The sequence below is a fragment of the Diabrotica virgifera genome, chromosome 3, assembly GCF_917563875.1.
Source record: "Diabrotica virgifera virgifera chromosome 3, PGI_DIABVI_V3a".
Classification (NCBI taxonomy): Eukaryota; Metazoa; Arthropoda; class Insecta; order Coleoptera; family Chrysomelidae; genus Diabrotica; species Diabrotica virgifera.
The window spans coordinates 207,211,422-207,230,679 of record NC_065445.1 but is presented as its reverse complement, the minus strand read 5'-3'; the positions used below and the strand labels follow the sequence as shown (position 1 = coordinate 207,230,679).

At 31.8% G+C, this 19,258-nt stretch overlaps 1 protein-coding gene across 1 annotated transcript in view; it reads right to left on the bottom strand.

The window, feature by feature from the left end:
• Positions 1-11,624, bottom strand: part of LOC114329466 (UDP-glycosyltransferase UGT5-like) — a 75,823-nt gene extending 64,199 nt beyond the window's left edge. The window contains exon 1 of the mRNA XM_028278582.2: positions 11,277-11,624. Within this exon, the coding sequence (XP_028134383.2) occupies positions 11,277-11,517 (241 nt within the window). The 5' untranslated portion in view covers positions 11,518-11,624. The remainder of the gene's footprint in view (positions 1-11,276) is intronic.
• Positions 11,625-19,258: the final 7,634 nt, after the last annotated feature.

Genomic DNA, 19,258 nt, shown 5'->3' with positions numbered 1-19,258 from the left:
ATTTTCTTTTCCTTTCGGTTGTATTTTAACTTGATCGTGATTTAAAACTTTTATTTCGTGTCCATTTTTGGCTATATTACATCAGCTATTAATTCTGTAAATACATATATAATTTTTAATATTGTAAATCTGCTCCTCGCTAATAACCTTCGGGTTGATGAATTTCTCAAGTATGTCCAATGTTCTCTAAGTATGCTCAATTTGCAGTTTATATAAATTTTGCAATAAATTGTTTTTATTTGGCTTGTATATCTTATATTATACTGTACATATATTGACGATTTATCTAATTTTAGTTAATTGTAGTTGTATTTATTACTGATATTATGTTTTCTTTTGACTGTATGTAAGCTTTGTCCATAAAATTGTTAAAATATTCAGTGACAATAAAGCATATTTCTATTATATTCTATTCTATTCTCAATAAAAAAATAATAATGTAATCTTTGATTCTGCGTTTAAATTTTTCAAAAACACTTATTAGTTTTCTCAGGATTCGAAAAAAATGAATCCCATTTAAATAGCATTGAAGCCGAAAGTTCATACCCATCCCCTTAAAAGTTCGATTTTCGGACAAATAGAATGTGTACCTTGTAGGAAAAGCCACATTCCCGGACTCTGCATTGCCTTGTCTCGGCTTGCATCGTCCGGGAATATTCAACTTTTCCGACTAGGTATAAAATGTACTATTTCTATGTTAACATACGAACTTTTCAGCCCAACGATTATAAATATTTATCAAATGGCACGTTTTGCTAATTAAAAGAAAAGGAATTTTGTTAATTGCTTGCTTTTTAAACATATAGGTACATGAAAATAAATGAAACAATTATGTTTTATCAATAACTATAGTGAATAGCTTGTATTTTTACATAAAACATAGCAATATCAATTGTTTAAAACAAACTCTGTTAAATTTAACAAATGCAAATGATATAACACCAAATAACAGGTTGTATATATCCACCACCAACATCTCTACATAACTTAACTCTTCTTCTCATTGAGTTTATAATATTGTTTAGATCCCACACGGAGTATTATTTAATTCTTCAATATGATTTTCTATTCTTTGTATAAGATCTTCCAAATCCGCTGCAGGAGTTAAAAAAAAATCGAATTTTTTAAATGTGGCCAGTCAGCCACAGGCCAGAGTCAAATCGTAGGATCTAGGGGAACGGTGTATTTAAACTTATGACCCTATTGTTGAAAAGGCACTTAATAAAATTCAAATTTTGCAACGTTCTCTGAATTCGAGCCCCGCCTTGCAGAAAATATCCTTCTATTAATTTGTCATCCATTAATTAATTAAAATATGAAGTTAAAATTTCTTGACGCTATCTTAAGGCATTTTTAATCCCTTCAATAATGGTCCTACACTAAGTCGCTTGATTATAGCAGCCCAAACTCCAAGTTTCTGTGCATATAAAGGCGTTTATACTAACATTCGCCAGTAAAAAAGGTTTTGCCCAATACATCATCATTATTATAGAGATTGTTCAGAAACCAATTACAGAAGGCTAGTGTTTGGAGATAGTCCTTTACACTCTGTATGTTGGTTTGAGAAACTGGCTGGCTATCTCCAGGTCCATTACTCGCTGGTAACACATCCATGTTTTTATTTCACTTAAATAAGCACTGGGTTCAAAAACTCATTAAATTTCAATGTAAATGTAAATATATATTTCGTTAATTTGTTTTTTTCTATTCTCGTACTATAATATATCACTTATGATGTCACTACCTGTATCATAATGAACTTCATTATGATACAGATTTTCATTACGATACAGATTTTTAACCAATAGATTCGTGATATGGCATTCACGATAAAGGTGGCACACGCGCAATGACCAATGGCGAGTGCAATACATATGCTTTGACAGTTCTCAATATATAAACAAACTGTCAAACTGACAAACTACTTAATTTGTTTGCGTTACAAAATTAATAAATTTGAATATATATTTTCTTGTGAATGTTCATAGAAAAGATGGTGTATACAACTTGTATTTAATTACTATTATGAAGCTCTTAATCTATACGAAACTCGCCGCTAGGCGGCTCGTTTCATATCCCTTATACTCGCTTCATAATGACCATCATTAAATGTTCGTTGCATAATACAGGGTGTAACAAAAATACAGGTCATAAATTTATTCGCATATTCTGGGAACAAAAATAGTTCGATTGAACCTAACTTACCTTAGTACTAATGTGCACATAAAAAAAGTTACAGCCCTTTGAAGTTACAAAATGAAAATCGATTTTTCTCAATATATCGAAAACCATTAGAGCTTTTTTATTGAAAATGGACATGTGTTATTATTATGGCAGTAGTAGCTTAAAAAAATTATAGTGGAATTTGGAAACCCCTCAAAAATTTTATGTGAGTTTTGTTATTTTAAACCCCCAAACTTCTGTATACGTTCAAATTTATTTATTATTATAGTACCATTAGTTAAACACAATGTTTTAAAAACGTTTTTGTCTCCTACTACTTTTTCGAAAAATCAGTTTTTATCGAGATATTTTGAATAATTGTCAAATCCACCACATATAGACCAGGGCGCATCTGTAAAAATATTAGTACATTTGGACGTTGAGAGGTGACTCAAATTTTTTTGCATACATTGCTTAAAAATAACTCAAATAATAATATTTGAGCTATCCTCCCTCTCAAGGAGGTCCGGAACATTGTTTAAATAATCAAAATGTCAAAAAATGAAGAAGTTCGATTTTTTTCTTCGTTTTTTGATTATAACTTTAAAAGTATTCATTTCCGAGAAAAGTTGTACTGACATAAAAGTTTCGTAATTAAATTTACTACAATATAGAATTGCTTATGAATTTAAAAAACAGTCACCCTTGTTGCAAAATAGCAATAATTGCGAAAAAACCATACAAAAACAAGTATTCGCATTTCACGTTTTTAAACCATTTATGCTGCACTTAGGACCTTAATATTTCACTCAGAAAAAGTTATGATACAGTTAAACAACACTGTAAATTTCATTAAGATCGGTTTAATATATTTTGCAAAATAAATTTTGCAATTCAGCTTTCGCAAAAAAATTCATTTTTTCAAAATATTACAGGACTGAAAATAAAGCAGATAGCAAGTTGAATTTTTTTTGCGTATAGAAGTGTACTGTACCTTTCATTTGCAATTTGCAAAATTAAATCGATTAACTGCCACGGCGTCAGGAATTTTTTAAATAAACATTAATTATTGGTGCTACGCGCATACAGCGGATAGTTTGCTCTGATTGGGCATTCCAATGACCTTTGATAATGATTGGTACATTTTAATTTTTATTACATTTTGATATAAATGATATAAAAAACACATAATCTATCCTTTGAAATAACACTTTTTTTAGCAAACATTTTGTTTGTTCATATATTTTAACTTAAAGAATAAAAGTTTATTATTTTTAAATATATGCAATTGTTTAAACAATATTTTACAAACAATAATAAAATTAGTTTGATTTTTGTAGAATTAAAATATTAAAATACAACAAAATGTAGAGTAAGAAAATAATATATTAGATAAAGATTGGAAGAAATTTTGGTGGAAATCAACTTGTGTGAATCGAACACCGCTGTCCTGCGCGTAGCACCAAAAATTAATGTTCATTTAAAAAATTTCCTGACGCCGTGGTAATTAATCGATTTTAATTTTGCAAATTGCAAATGAAAGTTACAGTACACTTCCATAAGCAAAAAAAAAATCAACTGGCTATCTGCTTTATTTTCAGTCCTGCAACATTTAAAAAATGAATTTTTTTGCGAAAGCTGGATTGCAAAATTTATTTTGCAAAATCTATTAAACCGATCTTAATGAAATTTACAGTATTGTTTAACTGTATCATAACTTTTTCTGAGTTAAATATTAAGGTCCTAAGTGCAGCATAAATGGTTGAAAAACGTAAAATGCGAATACTTGTTTTTGTATGGTTTTTTCGCAATTATTGCTATTTTGCAACAAGGGTGACTATTTCTTAAATTCATAGGCAGTTCTATATTGTAGTAAATTTAATTACGAAACTTATCGTAATGAAATTTACAGTGTTGTTTTACTATGTCATAAAGTTTTTCTGGGTAAAACATGAAGGTCCTGTGTGTAGCATAAATGGTTGAAAAACGTAAAAGGCCAATCCTTGTTTTTGTATAGTTTTTTTTCGCAATTATTGCTATTTTGCAAAAAGGGTGACTATTTTTTAAATTTCTAACCTATTCTATATTGTTGGAAATTTAATTATACAACTTTTATGTCGGTACAACTTTTTTTAGAAATGAAAAGTTTTAAAGTTATAATCAAAAAACCAATAAAAAAATCGAATTTTTCCTTCATATTTTGACATTTTGATTAATTAAACAATGTTCCGGACCATTCTGAGTGGGAGGATAACTCAAATATTATTATTTGAGTTATTTTCAAGCAATTTCTGCAAAAAATTTGAGTAACCTCTCAACGTCCATCTCCAAACAGATGCGCCCTGGACTAATGCTGCACCAATTTAATATAACTGCTAGAAAATTTAACACATTAATTTCCCCAAGAAAGAATAAATGCATGGTTATAACAGCAAGCCTAATAAGATATAAATTAGAGCTGGAGAGTCAGATAATAGAACAAGTCATGGAGTTTAAATATGTAGGCATTACACAATCTAGCTACGGAAACCTGGAAACAGAAGTGGAAGATCAAGTGAACACAGCAGACAGAGACGCAGGTTGCCTTAATGAAACAATATGGAGAAATAAAAATATCGCAAAAGAAGTGAAAGGTAGAATTTAGAAAAGAGTCATCAGTCATTCAATGTCAACAGACCAATAATGACATACACGGCAGAAACACGACCTGATACAGAAAGAACAGAAATAAGTCTAGAAACAGCAGATATGAAAACTCTTCGAAAAATCGATGGTAAGACACTATGAGATAGAGCTCAAAGTGCAGATATAACAAAGATTAAAGATGGACAACATTATTAACTGGGTAAAAAACAGAAGTGTAGAATGGAACGATCACATAAGCCAAATGCCAACAAATAGCTTACTACCTAATGAAATAAAGAATTTTAGTAGTTCCAAAATGACACAAAATCTAGGCATCGGATAAAAAGGTTTATTTGAAGAAATTGTATTTTTTTGTTCTTCTTAATGGCGGTACAGGCTCGTTTTTTTAATATTGTATTTAATTATAGAGTAATTTCCACACATTAATATATTTTTAAAATTGGGCTCTGTACCGCCATTCTTTATTATATTACGAATACGTGTGCCAAATATCTCGAAAAAATATTTCAAATTACAGCCGCAATCTTGGAACGCGTTTTCGCTACCTGTTGATCGCTACTGTTTCCTCTTAATTGTATAACTATTATTTATTTATACAGTGTGGAAGGCAATTATGGAATAACACTATGTTTGTCCTTGTTTCAAAAAATTATAAAAACGCTGAGAACCGTCGATAGAAAAAATGTGCACTTTTTAAACATAAATCTAAATATACAGGGTGATCCTTGCAAGTCTAGCAGAGCCCAATATGCTTTATTTTTAATGAAACACCCCATATATTTTTATATTTTTAAAAGCTGCTTAACAACCTGATTTCAATGAACTACACACACCGGCAAAATTAGCAGAACACCTTAAAAATGGGACATGTTTGATGTCTCGAATTTCATAAACCAGTGGTCCGATTTGAGTGATTCTTTTAGTATGATATAGCCTTATTATTTAAGAATATCGTTGTAATAATATGGTTGCTAGACAGGTAAATATCATTTTATACCGGGTGTACCAATCATACTGTGTTTTTTTTTATTAAAGTTTGGAACACCCTGTGGAATATTCTAGCATATGTAAAATATTAAAATTAATACTCGATTGTAGACTTTGGCTTTCTTAACATTTTCCTTTTTGATTCATTTACTTATGTGAGACAATAAAAAAGTTATGTGCGTTAACAACTATCCAGGTTTTTCATCAATAAATCCTCATAGTAGGGGAGGAAAGTATACTAAATTTGCAGTTACTCGAGCGTTATGGGGACCTATTGGATTGTGAAGAGTATGTGCTAAAATCGGAAAAAAGTTAAGTTAAGTTTTCCATAAAGTGGGGGACTTTCCATTCTTTTAATTTAATTTTCCATTTGAAACAATCATTTTTCTCCGATTATAGCGCTATCTATCCATAATTCGAAAAAATGTGTCGAATAAAAGTTGCTTATTTTTACGTAAAGAATCCAAATCTGCAATAAAAATTGGGGGCTCCTATTTAAGATTTTAAATTAAATCCCCCACCCCTCCTCCGTGGGGGGCTCATGACACCACACGGAGAGGGGTAGGGGTAAATTAAAAATTTTAAATAAGAACCCTGCGATATTTCGCGAAACGAACATCAGATCGTAAAACTGCAAAATACCCCACGGAGGTGGGGTGGGGGGTTACTTTAAAATCTTAAATAGGAGCCCCAATTTTTATTGCAGATTTGGATCCTTGACGTAAAAATAAGCAACTATATTTTTTTCAATTATGGATAGATCGCGCTATAATCGGAAAAAACAATTGGTGGAAATGGAAAATTAAATTAAAAAATGGAGAGTCCCACACTTAATGAAAAACTTAACTTAACATTTTTTGGTTTTAGCACCCACTCTTCAAAATCCAATAGGTCCCCATAACGCTCGAGCAACTGCAAATTTAACATACTTTCCTCCCCTTCTATGAGGATTTATTGATAAAAGACATGGCTAGTTGTTAAAGCACATAACTTTTTTATTTTCCAACATAAGCAAATTAATCAAAAAAGCAAATGTTACGAAAGCCTAAGTCTACAATCGGGTTTTAATTTTAATATTTTATATGTGTTAGAATATTCCACAGGGTGTTCCGAACTTTAAGAAAAAAACACAGTATGATTGTAACACCCGGTATAAAAGACATTTACCTGTCTAGCAACAATATTATTATACCTATATTCTTAAATAATAAAGCTATAACATACTAAAAGAATCACTCAAATCGGACAACAGGTTTAGGAAATTCGAGATATCAAACATGTCCCATTTTTAAGATGTTCGGCTAATTTTGCCGGTGTGTGTATATCATGTAGGGTGTATTATGAAAAATACAGGGTGAAATTTTGAAATTAACAAGTATGGAAACCACTTATGTGATAAAATTGTTTGTGTCCTTATTTTAAAAAACTATAAAAAATACAGGGATACTTCAACTTTTAAATTTAAATGAGCGCTTTACAAACACAAATTTAAGTATACAGGGTGATTCAAGCAAGTACTGTATAGTCCATGATCTTTAGTTTTAGTGGATCACCCTGTATATTTTTATATTTTTAGAATCTACCAAACAACCTCATCTCAAAAAAGTGTATTATGTAGGGTCTATTATGAATAATACAAGGTGAAATTTTGAAATTATTTATAAATTTTGTCAGGACATTAAATACAAAACCCAATAGATTTAATACTTAGTTTAGAAAATGCAAAAATAGTACTGTTATTTAAAGCATGATAAATTATTTTTTTCAAAATTTTATATAGGTATTTAACATCTTGACGAAAATTATACATAATTTTAAAATTTCATCTTGTATTATTCATAATAGATCCTACATAATAGGTGTACACTTTTTTGATACGAGGTTGTTTAGCAGATTCTAAACATAAAAATATACAGGGTGATCCATTAAAACTAAAGATCATTAACTATGTCTACTTGCGTGAATCACTCTGTATATTTTAATTTATGTTTGTAGAACGCCTATTTGAATTTAAAATTTCCATGTCCCAGTATTTTTATAATTTTTTAAAATAGGGACACAAATAATTTTATTCCATAAGTGGTTTCCATACTTGTTACTTTCAAAATTTCACCCTGTATTATTCATACATAATACATCCTGCATGATATAGCTCGTGGAAATCAGGTTGCTAAGCAGCTTTTAAAAATATAAGAATATACAGGATGTTCCATAAAAATAAATCTTATGGACTCTGCTAGACTTGCAAGGATCACCCTGTACATTTAAATTTATGTTTAAAAAGTGCAAATTTTTATTTAAAAATCGACGGGTCTCAGTTTTTTTTTATAATTTTTTGAAACAAGGACAGAAATAATTTTATTCCATAAGTGCCTATCACCCTGTATACTATACCATAAATATAAGATTCAAAATTTATGCTAAACATTATTCTGTTGTAAAAATTTCTTATCTAATAAAAGAAAAGAATGTGTGTGTACTTTGTACGCACGTAAGAAGTTATACTTCTATTACATATTATGTGATTTTAACGAAATTGATATAATGTACTTTAAACAGTTTATTTATATTTCATTAAAATATTAAACGAATTTTAATACTTACTACTTTCCTAAAATTTTTATTAAGACAATACCAAAAATTTTAAAAAATAAAAGAATAAAACGCACACAAACACATTGAAAAATGCCACAAAGAAAAAAATGATTTCTGAACGATAATAATTGTTGGCAAAAATTTTAAATGCGCATTTTCTGAAAAAAATTATATAACAAATATACTTACAATCATAAAATGCATAAAAAAATAAAAACTTGCATCGGGATTCGAACCCGCGAATTTGGGGACGCTTTGATTCGTAATCGAAGCCTAGACTCACTCATCCAATTACACATTATTTGTCATGTGGAAAAATAGGGCAACTGAACGTTTTACTGTTTGACCGTTGTTCTGAATTTACCTAATCAAATTATGTAGTTTGATTTTTGTGGAAGAAAATATTAAAATATGACAAAGCAGTAAGAAAACAATATATTAGATGAAGATTGGTAGAACTTTTGTTGGTAATCAAATTAAGTACGTAAATCAAAGCATTACATACCTACTAGATCAATAAATCTACGCCAAAAAATCATAATTTTGAAATAAAAATCGGACCTAATTTCGGATTTCTCTCTAAAATCCCCATTCTTGAGAAAATAAATTTATTCCAACCTAATCCAAATGTATAATTACAATATGATTATAATAAAAACTACTTACCAAATTAGAATGAGTTTTCCTTGTCCAAAAGTCCAAAAATATATATGAAAACTATTTAAAAAGGCAGTATAACTATTAACTAACTTTTGTTTGTTGTTTCTTTTCCCACAAATTTCAAAACGCAACAACCATAAATAATCAAACCACACATAGAGAAATAAAAACAACATTCTTTTTATTTCTCTATGAAACCACAGCTGTGCCACAGCCGCCATATTGAATAATTTTTGACATGTCATTTGAACATCCAATCAGAACAAAGTAAAGCAGTATAACTTCAAAAAAAATTGGAAAGAAATCCTTTGTAAAAGGTATAAATTTTTTTATTAAAAATCCCTTAAAAGGGCTACATCACAACAAAACGTTTTCGATTTTTATAAAAAATCATCATCAGTGTTCGATAAACTGGATGCTAGCTGAGCCACAAAAGAAAAATATCTGGGGAAAAACCATTTACATAAAATATAGATGCCTTAAAAGTGCATACTTCAATAAAAAGGCCTGTGATGGTCACATGGCAAACAGGATAATGCCCTAAGGTAAAGTATACAGGTTTCCCAACACGTGGGATCCAAATTGAGTTGATCACATTTCAATGACTTAATGGCAACTCAATGAAATGTGATCAACTCAATTTGGATCCCACGTGTTGGGAAACCTGTATACTTTACCTTAGGGCATTATCCTGTTTGCCATGTGACCATCACAGGTCTTTTTATTGAAGTATGCACTTTTAAGGCATCTATATTTTATGTAAAGGGTTTTTACCCAGATATTTTTCTTTTGTGGCTCAGCTAGCATCCAGTTTATCGAACACTGATGATGATTTTTTATAAAAATCGAAAACGTTTTGTTGTGATGTAGCCCTTTTAAGGGATTTTTAATAAAAAAATTTTATACCTTTTACAAAGGATTTCTTTCCAATTTTGTGATTGATGGTATACAGCCAACTACAGGAAAACTTTTTCTTTTCCTTGTGGATTTTAACTTCAAAAAACTTTAATTCTACTATCTCATTTTTTTTTAACCAAAATTCATTCAAATGATTCGGTAGACTGTTCTTATTATTATATAAAAAAAACAAAATTTAATTTTCACTTTTTATATAGATTACTTATATCTTCTATGAATTTATCAATGAATAAATTATGCTGTAAAACTGTTGACAAAAAACATATATGGTATATAATATAAAACAACTCTCTCTTTTCACAAATAATCTGACTAACCTTTTCTATCTTCTTTACTTCTTCTCATGGATTGTGTTGTCCTCGGTTCTCCCAAAACGTGCTCCTCGTGTGCTTCGATTGTCTTTCTCCTTCAAACTGTTTCACAAACAAAAAGAGCACTCGCTCGAATTCTCTCCTCAATTAAATCTCTGACTCGATACAAACAATATCAATCCTTGTAATTCCAAGATTTCTTCTCTCAGCTCGATATCTCGTGCAAGTTGATATAAACTGGCTACTCGTTCCAGACAGAAACTGGAATCGATTCGGACACAAGGAGTTTGTATTTCTCGACTTGATCACGATTTCGTCTCAAACACGAATCTGCTTCCACGGCCACCAAATTAACCACTTTACACAAAAATACTACTTTCGAACTGGACTGGTTGCTTCCGACCTTAATTACACAGTGAATTATTTTTCCCTTATCAATCCGAAAATCAACCACCCTATTCTCCCTCCGGTCTACTCGCCAACCACAAGCACTCTCCATACATCATTCTTACTTTTTTCTTAAGAACAAATAGTATTGTATACAAATTTTATGTTCTGTCAATTTCCAGGAGACATTAAAATTAAATTTTACTTAATTACATTCTAGAAAACCCTCTACTCTAAACTAGACAAAATTGTTTACAATCGTTTCTTTCTACGAAACCATTTAGAAACATGGTCCATTGTCCATTCCAAAGCGGCACAATTAACTTTCTAAAACGACCGTGTTCTAGTTCATTGTTTTGCTTTATTCTTTATTTTGTTCATTAATTTGTTCACTGCTTACGGCTAATTTTGGTCATGTACAGGGCGATGAATATTTACGACCTCGTGGTCTTTGACACAAAATTAATTCTCTAAATTTTTCCCATAAAAATTATTTAACAGTACATTGAAAAACAGACAGAGTCTTGCTACACAAAAAGAAGAAGAAGAAGAGAAGACTAATAATAAATTGGTGTATATTAAATATCAAATTAGAAACAGTCTACATACCCTCGCTTCCTGCTAAAAAATCAGTAAGCACAACTTCTTTATAACCAGTAGGCTTGTCTTTATCTTCGAAAGGGCTCACCATAGTGACCTCATGCCCGTTCTTGGCTAATGCCCTCCCTAAGGAATTTCCTAGAAAAAAATGGCTCGGTGCTACTCCATTAAAAACCATTAAAATTTTGTAGCTTTTAACATTCGCTATTAAAACAAAAGAGAATAAAATCTTTGCCATTATTGGCGACATAACTTCACAGGAAATTTCGAGCAATTAAAAAAACAGCCAGTATTGTTTTTGCGTAATTATATGTTATTTGAAAAAGGTTTCAAAATATTTTATATTATGCACTTTTAATATCACTGAATACCAATTTTCAAATGCCTTTTTCTCTTATCGGATTATTTTAACTATTTTTGCTATTATACTAAACCTATATCGATAGTTGTTATCGACAACTAATTGGTTAATTACCTCCTTTACGAGAATCCAGAGGCGAACTCTTTAATTTATATGAAGAATAAAATCAGTTCAGAGTTTTTTTTAGAAGACATAAATAATATCAACACTAGTCAGAGAGAAAGAAATCGTTGAAAGAAAATAATTTTTATTTAAAAACCTCAAAAGGCCTTGATGGCCTACGGATAAAAATATAATTAATCATAATCATTCTCTTTGGCTTATCCCTATACGGGTTCGGCTTCCTTAATTGCATTTCTCCACATAATTCTATCTTGGGCCATATCAATATTAATCCCCTTTACCCACATGTCCTGCCTAATCGTCTCCCCCCACGTCTTCTTTGGTCTTCCTCTCCTACTCCTTTCAGGAGTCTGCTTTTCAGCAATTCTTTGTATTGGGGGATTAACGTCTCGACGTTGAATATGACCAAACCATCTCAACCTATGGTCTCTCATTTTGGCATCAATTGGTGCCACACCTACACTTCCTATAATACAGGGTGTTTGGTAAAGAATGGGCCATAGCTTAACCTTATATTCCTGAGCTTAAAATAGGTCGATTTAAGCTAACTTACCTTAGTACAAAAGTTGATATTAACCGAAATACAGGGTGTCAAAATTAAACTTTTATTTTATCTATTTTTGAATATTTCCTGACAGGCATGGGACAACAACACGAAATTTGGTAAGTGGTGCTGGTATTGTACAATCTACTAAATTATGTTAAACAAACGTTTCTGGCTACTACCAGAGGCGTACGACGGGGGAACATGAATGGTTGACCCTTCCCAAATTTTGCGCCACTGGTGGAATTGCTATTTTTGTGCAATTTTTTAATTCTCCAATACTTTTTATGTAAAAAATTAACTTTTCATTCGTAACGATAAAGCCATTAGTTTTCGAGATATTTGAAGCTAAAAACGAAGGAGCATACTACATTAATCAAAATAAGTGTGCCTTTTCATTTTAACTTCAAATATCTCGAGAACTCATGACTTTATCGTTACGAATGAAGAGTATATTATTTGCAAAGAAAGTATGGGAGAATCTAAAAATTATGCTAAAATAGCAGTTTCATCAGTGGCGTAGAATTTGGGAAGGGTCAACCATTCACTTTTCCCTGTCGTACGCCTCTGGTAGTAGCCAGAAACGATTATTCAACATAATTTAGTAGGGTGTACAGTGCCTACACTTTCTGCCAAGTACCCTAAGGATATGTCAAATAGTTTTATAATATCGGGCACACATGTTTCTTAAAGTTTTAATAAAGAATAAATTATTTAAAAAAAAAGAATACTTTAAAATAATTTGACATATCCTTGTAATACTTGGCACAAAGTGTAGGCACTGTACACCCTACTAAATTATGTTGAATAATCGTTTCTGGCTACTACCAGAGGCGTCCGACAGGGGAAAGTGAATAGATGACCCTCCCAAACTCTACGTCACTGATGAGACTGCTATGTTAGCATAATTTTTAGATTCTCCAGTACTTTCTATGCAAATAATATACTCTTCATTCGTGACGATAAAGTAATGAGTTTTCGGAGATATTTGAAGTTAAAAATGAAAAGGCACACTCATTTTGATTAATATATTATGCTCCTTCGCTTTTAGCTTCAAATATCTCGAAAACTAATGGCTTTATCGTTACGAATAATGAGTATCTTTTTAACATAGAAAGTATTGGAGAATCAAAAAATTGCACTAAAATATCAATTTCGCCAGTTTTGGAAAGGGTCAACCATTCACGTTCCCCCCTCGGACGCCTCTGGTAGTAGCCAGAAACGTTTGTTTAACATAATTTAGTAGATTGTACAATACCAGCACCACTTTCCAAATTTTGTGTTGTTGGCCCATGCCTGTCAGAAAATATTCAAAAATAAATAAAGTAAAAGTTTAACTTTGACACCCTGTATTTCGGTTATTATCAACTTTTGTACTAAGGTACAAAGGTCAGGAAGCTAAGGTTAAGCCATGGCCCATTCTTTACCAAATACCCTGTATATTCATATTTAATTTTATCCTTTTTTGTCACTCTACTCATCCATCTAAGCATTCTCATTTCCGCCACATGCATTCGATGTTTCTCTTTCTTTTTCACTGCCCAACATTTAGTTCCGTACATCATAACCGGTCTTATGGCTGTTTTATAGAATTTTCCCTTCAACTTCATTGGAATTTTCCTGTCACACAGCACACCACTCGCTTCCTTCCACTTCAACCATCCAGCCCTAATTCTACTGCATGCATCTTCATATATTTCTCCATTGCTCTGTATTACCGATCCCAGGTACTTAAAACTATTGCTTTTTACAATCAGTTCACCATCCAAAGATTCCACTTTATTTGTAGTAACTCCATCTTTAAATGAACATTCCAAATACTCTGTCTTTGTCCTAATAAGTATTAAACTTTTTTACTCAAGAGCTTGTCTCCACTGTTCCAGTTTTTGTTCTAAGTCTCTGTCACTATTTCCTACTAACACGACATCATCAGCATACATTAAGCACCATGGAATGTTACCCTATAGTTTCGCTGTTATCTGGTACAAAACTAATGAGAATAAATACGGACTAAGCACCAAGCCTTGAAGCAATCCTACTTTCACATGAAATTTATCAGTGTCTCCCACACCTGTCATAACACTAGTCGTTACTCCCTCATACATATCCCTCACAATATTTACATATTCACCAGGGACTCCTTTCTTATTGAGTGTCCACCACAGAATCTCTCCAGGAACTCTATCATATGCTTTGTCAAGATCAATTAATACCATATGAGCGTTTGTTTCTTTACTCCTTTATTTTTCCATGAACTGCCTTATAATCAAAATTGCATCTGTTGTTGATCTGCCCTGCATAAAGCCAAATTGATTCTCGGATATTTCGCTCTCTTCACGTATCCGTCTATCAATTACTCTTTCCCAGATGTTCATGGTGTGGCTAAGCAGTTTTATAGTCCTGTAGTTTGTACATTGTTATATATCGATGGCTTAGTGTGAAAACCTCGTATCTCATTAAATTACAATTTTACAGAAGAGGCAAAAAACTGATTTTTTGCATAATATAATCTAAAAACAAAAACTACTGTTACGTATTTTAATTTGAGCACATTGAGACAAATATTTGATCTTGGCTCAGAGCTGAAAGTGTTAAATGTTGCTATTAAATTGAAAAATACAAATATTAACTATGAAAAACACGTAAATATCCTTGCAGTATATAGAGCCTTTGCCCAAGTAACTATGATAACCTCGTATATCTTGATATACGTGTTTTTCATCTAAAATGAGGTTGTGTTCATGATTATTTATATTACGAAGTTTTCATTCTTCATAGCTTATTGCACACCTCGACGCTGCCAAGCCAAAACGGCATAAACGCCAAATGACCACTTTTTAGTTAGCTGCACTAAAAAATAGGATTTTAATTTCCGCACCAGACAGTCAACGCGGAATAACCGCAGAAAAAGTGAAATAGGTGTAATATAGGTTTAAAATTTTTATAAACGCCAGTCTAGTCACGCACGTGAACACCGACGTGAACACCGATTGACATAATCGCCAATGCCCGTAAGATTATCATTGTGTACATTTCGGTCCAGTAATAATAGTAAAGGTATGTATTTTTACAATTTTTATGGATAAGTAACATGGTATTATCTACCTTTGCAATATTTTCAATTTGTATTGATTTTTGAAGCGTAAACACACTGAATTTCTTTAAAAACTATGAGGCGTTTATGCCAAAACCACATATTTACATCGTGGTTGACACAAGTGCCATTCCTCAATGGTATTCTTATGCAGGTTTCTTATTTAAAAATTGCGCAAATAAAAAGTTTATTTTAAAATATTCTATTGTAACTTTGTACTAGTGTGATGAACAATTCATTTTGTATTACAGCATAGAGTCCAATCAATTTTATATAGCTAAAAATGGCGATCGATTTTTTGCGTTTATGCCATTTTTTTGTTGCACATGAATAGCAGAAGTAAAAAAATAATGGCCTTACTAAATGAAAATAAAACATATACCGAATCAGTACAAAATGATATACTGACTGAAAATTATCCCCCTATATTTCCCTTAGAGGTTTATGACAGTTATAATGCCAATACTGCAGAAGCTTTTAGCAATGACATTATCATCTTTGAGGAACCACCAGACGTTGCAGTAGAAGAAGAAACATTTAGTGACGATCTGACATCATGTTTCAACTTAGCAGCAGATAATGGTTTGGATGCCGGTATAAGTAGTGATCAAAATAATACGGATCAAAATAACACGGATGTTGAATCAAATATTGACAGTGATTATGAATTAGAATCCACTACTTATTATTAGATATCCACTTTTAAGTATTTCATATTTACTTTTAAGTATTTCATCCTAGCACCAAAACATGTTTAAAGAATTTAAGGTTTTGTTTTTAACTTAGAATGTATTTTTGATTAATAAAAAATAAACCCTATCAAAAATCTTCGTAATTTCATCATTTTTTTTGTTGACATAAACGACAATTTTTGATTTTCGTTTCTTTTTTCATTAATGGCATATATCCCTTTTAAGCGCCATATTGACTAACCTTACAACGATGCGATCGACACAAACGCCAGAGGTAAGTTTGGCATATTCACCAATGTTATATCTTGATTGGACATAAGAGCCATTTTATAGTTTTTAATTTATTTCAGACTGTATTTTCAGCCACATTAATGTTCACAATATATTAAAATTTGAAAAAAAAATCAGCAATTTTTTTGAATCACTGTGCAGATAAGCAGAATTGGTAAAAATAAAAATAATCAGTTTTTTGTGTTTCCTGAAAAATCAAGCTAATGTCGTTTATGCCGTTTTGGCTTGACAGCGTCGACCTCCAAATACTAGGTTGATACAGTACAAATCATTTGATTTAAGGTTTATAAAATGTTTCTATGTGCCGGACTACCTTTTGTTGTTTACAAAAAAACATTTCTCCAAGTCGAATTTCTTAAACAAACACTCCAAATTAAGTGCCAAATTCTTGGTTACAAATATACGTGGTATTCACACTAAATCAAGAGGACAATTGATATACGTGGTTTCTTTTTTCGGCTGTAGAAAAAAGTCTGGTGTATTTGGATTTTTTTTAACAGTTGTAAATCGTGAGATACAAGGTTTTCAAACTAAAACCAACAAAATGTCATTTTCGAAAAAAAAATGAGATACGAGGTTTTCACACTAAGCCATCGATATCTCCCATGTTTTTGTAGACAGGTAGTATTATACTGCTTCTCCATTCGTCTGGCATTTGCCCAACTTCCATAATTCTATTAAATAAACCTGCTAGGCACCTTGTTATATCATCTGGTCCTACCGCTTTTCCTTTCTTTATTTTTTGAAGCGCTTGAGCCACTTCCTCGTTTGTTATTTTGGTGACCATTGCTGCTACTGTCTCCGCTGACTCCGTTGACTGGCTAAAAATATAATTAAAATAAAATACAATAATTCAATATTATAATATTACAAAACTTTTATCAAGTTGGGTATTTTCTAGTCCAATCAGGCTCCTTGTCTACTAAATTGACTTACTATTCTCCTCCATTCGCCCCTGTTTGTTACCCTTTCTTCCCAACTAATAATTCCTTTATTTCTGAGTTCTTCCTGTACGCTATCAAACCATATTTGTCTGGGTTTTCCTTTCCTCCTTTTCGTGATTAGGCCTAGTTTTATAATCATCTTTGGCATCCTCTTCCTTTCCATTCTCATCCCGTGTCCCATACATCTCTCTCTATGTGCTTTTATGAAGCGACTGATGATCAGTTCGTTATTCAGTTCCTCTAGTTACCTGTTTGTTCAGCACACCCAATCTTTCTTCATATTTTTACCTCCATATAGAGCTCTTAGTATTTTCCTTTCCCATCTTTCCAGTTTCTCCGTATTTGCTTTTTTCATTGTCCATGCATCGCTACCAAGCGTCACTGTTGTCGTTATTACCGTTTTATATATCCTTAGCTTTGTTTTTTTCGATATTTTATTAGTGGTCCTAGGCTTTCCAGCCTTTTATTTCCCTTTGCTAATCTGGCATTTAGTTTCCATTCTTCCGGAGCTTTCTCATCTATAATAAACCTCAGGTACGTAAAATGGACCACTCTCTCGAAATTATATTACCTTGCTTCATTAAATATGAAAGTAAACTCTTCCTCTTCTGTTTGCTCTGTATTTCCGAGTATCATGTACTATAGTATTTTTACTACAAAAACGTTATTACGTAGGTCAAAATTTTTGACGTAAGAGAACTGTCAAAACATTAGAATGTGACTTTTCATTATTGCTATGTTTATTATAAACACGGCAATAATGAAAAGTCACATTCTAATGTTTTGACAGTTCTCTTACGTCAAAAATTTTGACCTACGTAATAACGTTTTTGTAGTAAAAATACTATATGACTTCTCCTGGTTCATTTTTAGACCAAAATATTTTGCCTTCTTTTCTAATTTTTTCAGAACATTTATTAATATTTATTTGCTTGTTTTCGTTAGAACAGTAATACATCAGGGAAATAAGGCAAAAATATACCATGTTCAGGACACTTGAGCAGCCAGGTTGCAAATGGGTTTTTTGGGTACTATATACCTAATACATTATAAATACAAAAATGCCCGTCACAATTTGGAAGAGAAATTTAGTTATTAACAAATAAGTGTCAAAAATGGGAATTTAAAAAAAAATGAATAACCATTTTCAATTTCGTTGCAAAACGAAAACACAGCCGAACCATATTCTAGTCCAATCAGAGAGTGCTGCAAGCACCCCTATCGGTTTCGAAACTTATTATTCTCTCATCAGGAGGCACATATGCTGCTATCCCCGATCCAACCAAAACAAACCCCAGCGTGCAGTCCCGGATTGCAACGAACGAAACGGCATAGATGCCCTAGCGGCAACTGCTAGCAAAAAGACTAAGTTTTCACTCTAATGGCATATTATTATAAAACAACCACCCCACCAGAATGAATGAATGTATATACACCCCACCAGAATGAAAACAATGGGAACCTTCTCTGGTTACACCTCCGAGGCTTCTACAATTTGCAAGCCATACGGATGCTGAGACTAAGGAAGATGAGGGAATTCTACAATTTACAATTCACGTCCCATCTGCTAAGCGCAGTAAAGTTCCAACGAGAATGGTTCCCTTCATACTCCACACAGAGTAAATGTAAATCAAAAATGAATAACCATTTTCAATTTCGTTGCAAAACGAAAACACAGCCGAACCATATTCTAGTCCAATCAGAGAGTGCTGCAAGCACCCCTACCGGTTTCGAAACTTATTAGTCTTATTAAATAAATAAAATAAATAAATAATAGCTTTATTGTCCAACAGGTATCCATTTATAGGACAATTTTACACTAATTATAAACTAAATTTTAAATTTTAAAGAAAAGAAAAAAGAAAAGATAATTACCAAGTGAATTAAGAATTCAAATGAGACTTAGCCATTCTGACAAGTTGACTTATTCTACAGTTGAATA